This window comes from Anabas testudineus, chromosome 11 (genome assembly GCF_900324465.2).
Source record: "Anabas testudineus chromosome 11, fAnaTes1.2, whole genome shotgun sequence".
Taxonomy (NCBI): domain Eukaryota; kingdom Metazoa; phylum Chordata; class Actinopteri; order Anabantiformes; family Anabantidae; genus Anabas; species Anabas testudineus.
The window spans coordinates 20,310,717-20,318,204 of NC_046620.1; the positions used below are offsets into that span (position 1 = coordinate 20,310,717).

Sequence of the window (7,488 nt, forward strand, 5' to 3'; positions counted from 1 at the left end):
AAAGTGAGACATAGTTTAAACATATTAGCTTTTATGGGGTTTCTGGAGTTAACAATGGGATTTGTATTGCATGAGAGGAACTAGCAGAGTGCAAATTCCATCCTAAGTGACCTGTTTCATGGTGTAAGGCCAGAGACACACCAAGCTGACGATGAAGTCAGACTCGTAGGTCGGCTCACCTCACCTTCGTCTGGGCCAAAGAGTGGCCACTGGAACAGAGCATTAAGACGACAGCCAGCGGTCAAATAATATGTACAGTGTGAGAAATAACTCTCCATAACAGCAGCTGGTGGTCTGTATTCATCCTTCAATAAGTGAAAGATGAAGACTTGAGTCTGCATATACAAACCATTTGTTAACATTTTCACCCGAGTCTCTTCAGTTTCTTCATTCAAGCTGTTGTCACATCAGAACGTGCCGATGAGATGAAGATGAGAAATGAGAAGAGCCTTCCGTGTGTGCCCTCTTGACTACGTCGCTTGCTTACTTTCGTCACATCTGTTTCCCTTTTTGTGCTCTGATTCGCTAAGCTGAACAGCCAATCAGAGGGGTCTCTCTTACTGACTTGGAACATTGCTGATTTAACATGTTGAATTAGCTGAAAAGCTGCAGAAGGAGGTCCAAATAGTGCCAGTGGTGCAGAACACACCACAACAGCTAGGGCGACAGATGCTCACCAACGGCCTAAAACTGGCTGACAGCCGACGGTCGGCTTGGTGAGTCACAGACCTGAGAACCACTGCAACACTTTTTAGAATTAGCTCAGAGCGCAAATGGCAAACATCTGGAAACTGAGGAATTGATTATTAATCATTCTGTCTATCCACATGTCTAATTATGTTTCATTTCACTTTAAAAAAAATTTTTTTTTCAGACTATCTTTAGATATGGAGTTATTTCCAAATATGCAAGGTCATAGTCTTTTTTAACTGGCTCCATCTTATTTTTTAAGTTGCATGTAACATGAAATAGCAAAAAAGATCTCATCAACTGTAACACATCCCAGACACAAAGTGCTTCGTGCAGGAGGTCACTGTGAGACCTGACAGGCTCAGGCTGAAAATGTCAACTTGTTATATAGCTGTCATCTCAGAGTCAGTAATGAGGAAGATGATATTGCTCAGACTGGAGCACCCAAACAGGTGATGCTAGTCACGGGAGGTCGGCCTCATGATTTTTCTATCATGTGTCACCCCCTTCCACTGACCGAAACCAACTGCCACTGTCAAAGTATATCCCTGCCAATTACTGCTCCAGCTTGAGTGAGTGTTGTTGGACATGATAATAGGGATGGCTCGTCCAGCATGCCAAGTGGTAATTGTTGTGCTCTAAACAGACTCTGGATTGTTCTAAATTGCTGTTTGGATGTCCAAACAGCTGGACAAATTATACTTTTTCTTTTTCTTTATGTATAATGTCTTTCTCAAAATAGTTATTGTAGCTGGTTTTGCGTGTCTCGCTGCTATGTGGTCTGGCTGAGTTGAGGGATTTGTGAAAGCAAAACATTTGGACCATTACTATAACCCTGCTATAGATTATGGGGATTATTAGAACAAAAAATGTTTTGTTTCTGCTATATGTGGGGGAAACAAAAACTCAATTGAGCTACCCTGGGAAGGAGGAAATGACAAAAAAACAAAAACTCAGAAACGAATATTTCTGCGTCTCAATTCCTGCAGAATGAACCAGGCTCCCACTACTGGCTTTGAAAGAGATGTGGGCACCAGAACAACTCATCATGTCATGTATCCAGAAAGTGCCATAGATCTGGACAACAACACCAGTCTGGTTCTGATCCCTTTCAAGACTCTGGATCTGCAGTGGATCATCAGTGCCCTGACCACAGGCACTATTAAACAGTAAGTGTATTGACTGAACATTAAAGCTGCTATAATCAACATTTTTATATTAAAATGGATGAAGTGACTATGTTCAATATTGAAGGTGGCACTTCTATTGAAGATTTGATAAATAATTACTGGTATGCTGCAAATCACTTTAGTAGCACTGAGCATTTACTGTAAGTTGTTTTGGCTTTAAAGTGAACAGTTCTGCCTTTTTGTTTGACTTTAATTGTTCTTAACAACCTAATTTCCAGCTATTTTGAGCATAAGACGTGATATAAACTTACTGTACATTAGCTTTTAAGACCAAAACAATAAATAAAGTTCGCACATAGCAACATACTACTGTACTGTAAATAGTTGCATTTGCTAACATCTTAATAAGATTATATTTCAGGTCAGCATGGGTAAAATTATATGCTGGCCATGACTGACAGGTGTCAGATTGTACACAGCTTGTGATGTGAGTGGCCATGCTGAGCCGTGTCCATCACCAACAGGTGGCTTTAACATTGTGGTTCATCAGTATGTAAAGCAAAAGCAAATGAAAACACATTTTATGAAAACAGGCAGCATTAAAACATAAATTAAATAGCACAGAGCTTAAATAAATCATATAAAAGAACAGAGAGCAACAGTAAATGCATAGTGATCACCCAGGACTAGATGCATGGTTTCTAAAGTTATAATTGAATTAAACATTTCAAAGAAGACCTCTTTTAAAGTTTTAAATAAATATTTGTTGGGATTGTACCAAGTTGCACTAATTCTGCATTCAAAATAAGAGACTCGTTTTTTATATTTTTCATTTTTGATTAAATGTCATCATTGGGCAAAACTATAAAAAATAAATGTACTTTTATCCTCATTTGGAGACATAAGAAGAGATGCTTCATTTACCACCCCATTTGTCAATGGGGTGTCAACTCAATTCAGAATTTAAAAAACTTTTTTCTTGTTCCTGAAATGTAAGAGAGATTGAGAGAACTGCATTAAGATGCATCATGCATATGATGCCCTCCCAGATTCATTTACATTCTTCAAATACCAGATGATCATAGCAATCCCATTCACTCAGTGCTCTTGTCAGATTGTCCTAACAAGGATAATCACTTGGTTTTAACCATCCTGTAAATTTCACCTTCAGCTTCTTCATTCTCAGTGACCTGTAATCATTAGCTTGATTACTGGACTCTGAGAAAAAAATAAGCTACTGCCAATTAATGTCGCTGCCAATAACTCACACACGCCAACATGTTAGACGGTAGAAGGAAGAGTAAATCCAAACAAATGTTTCCTATAAGTGAGTTGTCTTCCAACTCTGCCAAAGTAATCATTCTGCATCATTAAATTTCACTTTACTTGCAGGACTGCCAGCATTAGCCCAAACAGCTATTAAATTTTAACTCAGCGTTGTTAATTTGTTTGTTGCATTTTCTATCCTTGTTAAATAAAATGGGGCTCAGGACTGTGTGAAGAGGGTGAACGTTCACTCCTGACCCTGAATAATAACAGTGTGGAAACTTAAACACTTCTCTGTGCACGCTGTCAAGCCTGTGTGGGTTAAAGGTGTACTTCTTACCATTAAGTTGCAAAATGTTGTAGCACGTGGGACACAAGACAGACCGTTTTCATTTATTCTGAATAAACATATGCTTGCTGAACTGTTACACTTCACACCACTATTTCTCTTTCGCTCTGGCATGAGAGCATGCTGGACATCCCACTGTCATGGAATTAGCATTATTCATCAGGTCATATGTTGATTGATTGGGGGCAAACTAAGAGCCACGCCTCCAATAATCTGGAGTAGGTAATCATGAACAGCTTCCCGAACAATTGCTGGAGGGCAGAGGGGAATTTGGGAATTTGTTTTATTATTTGGTGAATAAGATGTCAGAAATATCTTAGAAATCAGGATATAACCAAATATTCTTCAATTGATAACATTAGTTTGGATTGTCTGTTACTATGCAGCCTCTTTTTTTTCATCCCATTAGTATGTCACTGCTTTAAAAAGTCTACACAGTTGTAGTGTAGCTTATGCATAGTCTTAAAATTACCACTTTGTTTTCAAATTCCTTTATTGGTAAAGGTTTTGAATGGAACACTCCCTTAAAATCTGGCTCCAGCTTCTGAGTTAATCTAAAAACACTTTCATATGCAAACTGAATGGTCACCTTATGGGAGCTGCACAGCTCTTTATTCAAACTGCCACTTCCCATTTTTATACTTTACCTTTGCACTGTTTGTCTTCACCAGCCAGAAGTGACAAACAGCTCCACACTCCATGCCCTTTTGTGATGGATGATGCAAATTGCAAAAATTTGACCATGAGCATATGATATTTAATCAGCTTTCCTGGCGCTGGGCTTTTATTTTTAGACATGTTCTCTGTTATTGTGTGTAGATAAACAAGCAGGACTGTGTTCAGCAAAACAACATTTCAGACTGCAGTTGCAGGCCAGATGTGAAGTCCCTGCTATTTTTTTGTTTTACAGCACATATGTACCTGTGATGTCAAGGATAAAGGCAAACAAGGATAAGGTGAGTAAGAGTCAAAAGTCATAATTTACACATACATAACATCCATCCATCTATCCCACTATCCTGGAGACCTCACAGGGCTCAACAAAGGTTCTCAGCTGGACCGAGTATGTTACAGTTATGTTGCATGTGCACAAACTATTAGTCTGCCAGTGCACTCTGTTTTATAAAATCTATCACAATACTTGTGGTATATCCAATAATACAGTTTTATATGTGATGCAGTTAAGTAGTGCACAAAATATCTGAAACATCTGTGTTCTTTCTTGAGTAATATTTTGAACACATGATTCCCCTTGTAATGGGTAGAGTGTGGTACAGTATTGCTAAGTTTACTTTGCATAAGCATTTAAGTACTTCTTGCAGCACTGCGTTTTTCTCTTTCACAAGTGGTATGTTGCTGCAGTTCAAGTGGCATATGGCACATTAAAACAGTAGGCCACTTCTTTTTACTGACACGTACACTCCCCTGAAAATATGACAGTTCTTTAATATAGTTTGTCTCTGCTGTGCTCCATAAAAATGAAATGCCATTTGTTTCCTACTCACAGATGACCCTTTTACAGGCATATGCAATGAAACAATTGTAGCTTGTGTGATACATTTTAACTGAAGATACCAGTAACTATTCATTGTGTGCAGCTGTTATACAGTAAACTAGACTTTTCTTGTAGCTAGTAGAGATTTGAATTAAATCTGTAGCCTACTTAATTTTAATTGCAGTCACTTCATTTGATTTCAAATCCAATTTATTATAATAAATTGATTTATTTGGGTGCATTAAATATTTTATTTAGTTGACGCCTAAGAAAATGGCAGTATAAAATACTCGAATGCAGAAAATGAACAGAACAGAAGCAAACAGAACAGTGATGGCACTTATTAGAAGTACAACTGTACCACGTGAGAGATGTATGCCAGTAAGAATCACCATATGGTGGTGAGCAGAGTTATCAGCCAGCAGTGCACCAGTGACATACCACTAAAGCTGTTTCCAGACACGCACTGTCACCCTGAACTTATCTGGCCACTACCCAGATGAGATGGAACAGAAATGTCCCAAGCAGTTGGACTGGGCATTAGTTTCCCCGCCAGTTACATAGTCCCTCTAATTTCTGATTGAGCGCATATGTAAAAAGAGCAGGTCAATGTCCAGAGGTCACTGACACACCTTTACTTCTTAAAGCTAGTGTTAGCATGACCATTAAGGGCCTGATTTACTAAAGAATTGCATGTATAAAAACAAACTTAATATGAAATTACACAAACAAATCTACTAAAGGTGCCAAACAAAGTAATTCCAGCATCTGACACAATCTCAGATGCTGGAGTGCAACTCCAGGTAAACCTGTCTGGAGTTCATGGAGGAAATGGCTTAAGCGAGTTAAAACAAGAGTGCCATAGCATCAGTTACTTTTTGATCTTACTACAGTACTTGTGTATGTCTCTGAATTTAACCTAATGGTCTCAGCTCAAACCAAACAGCACCTGACCAAGGTTGCTAAAAGTAAACTTTGACTCTGTATAAAGCTTATATTGAATCAGCTTTTTCAATGCTTAGTAAAATTACAGCGTGTTAAGACATTTAAAACCTGAATCTTTCTCTGCCAATTCTGTTACAGGTGTTAATTTACAGTCCAACGTTTTTGAAATACGTCTACGAGTCTTGGCTTGAGGGTCATGGAAGATACCCCTCCACTGGCTTTCTCAGCTTGCTGCTCGCTATGCACATATGTGATAAGGTAAAGTGAACTGCTTTATTTAAAGTTGATACAAACAAAAGTTAATAAAATTCTTCAGAGAAGTAGTTAAAGTATTGTGGATGTAGTGTAGGGAACCATAATTCAATTCTACCACCAGGAAATCTTCAATTATTAACTATGTCAGTTAAAAAGTAGTCCTTTATTTGACTGAAAGTCACCAAATGCAAAACAATGCAGGGGCACTTTTGAATGCCATCCCACAAATTGAACATTTACAGTAGTCACAGTGAAATGGCAGAGAGGAACTGTTGGACTCACTTCCATGCATAATGTTCGTGTTAGCCACACATGTATTTGTGTGTGTAGCTTCTACTGGATCCCTAAACTGCTGCCACATAAGCAATTATAAAGTGGCAGTGGCATCGTCTATGCTAATGTCACCCTTTGGCTGGCTGACGCTCTGGTTCTGTTATGTACCAATATTGTGGGACAGCTTTTCACCTTGATGAGAAGTGTTACATTTCAATATCATGTACTCTAACTAACTATACAAGCAATCGAGCAAGACATCTTGCTTGATTTTTTTTTTTTTAAACATTGGAAAAAATACTGAAATGTATTTTGAAAAGTGATGAATCACAAATATGTGACTCTGACCAAAATTTCCAATTAACTAAGCATAGAGCTTATGTGCATGACAATTTGTGTCTCATGACATGACATGCTTGTCCTCCTTGTTCCGCTCCAGGTCAGTGTGTTTGGATTTGGTGCAGACCGGTACGGGAACTGGCACCACTACTGGGAGGAAAACCATTTGTCTGGAGCTTTTAGACACACAGGAGTCCACGATGGAGATTATGAATACAATGTTACCCTGCTGCTGGCAGACAAGCATAAAATCCACATGTTTAAAGGCAGATGATACCAAGCCCACATGTGACGTGGGGTGACCACCAAATGACCCTCAGTAGTATTCTGATCTTTAGATTTCCTTTGCCTCACGTAAAGAGCATATTTTTCCTGATTTCTTGTGGTCTGTCCAGTTTTCTCTTCCTCACTTAAGCTACAGTACAGTTTGAGACCTGTCAATCATATTAACAAACCAAGAGTTTCTCACTGTAACCGGACATGGAACAGGAGAGATCGTCAACACTGCCACATGGTTCAGAATCTGGAATCCCAACTCAGATATGAACAGACAAGAAGATAGGAGCAGTTGGGCAGGCATGCTATATATAAAGCTTTAGTACTGTCTGTTGACAGCAGTAGTCAAAGTGCCATAATTACAGTGTTGATGTCCTGTACAGACGGTTGTGGAAAATTCATCATTGTCATTTTTACGGAAAGATTTGCTTGCTGTTTGATGTACAGTAATTGCTGTGTACTGGGAGCTG

General features: G+C 38.7%; 1 protein-coding gene across 1 annotated transcript in view; it reads left to right on the plus strand.

Moving 5' to 3' along the window:
- The window catches only part of LOC113153202 (CMP-N-acetylneuraminate-beta-galactosamide-alpha-2,3-sialyltransferase 1-like), a 52,276-nt gene extending 44,788 nt beyond the window's left edge, over window positions 1–7,488 (plus strand). Inside the window, exons 4-7 of the mRNA XM_026346703.1 lie at window positions 1,680–1,859; window positions 4,346–4,391; window positions 6,014–6,133; window positions 6,843–7,488. Coding sequence (XP_026202488.1) covers window positions 1,680–1,859; window positions 4,346–4,391; window positions 6,014–6,133; window positions 6,843–7,016 — 520 coding nt within the window. The 3' untranslated portion in view covers window positions 7,017–7,488. The remainder of the gene's footprint in view (window positions 1–1,679; window positions 1,860–4,345; window positions 4,392–6,013; window positions 6,134–6,842) is intronic.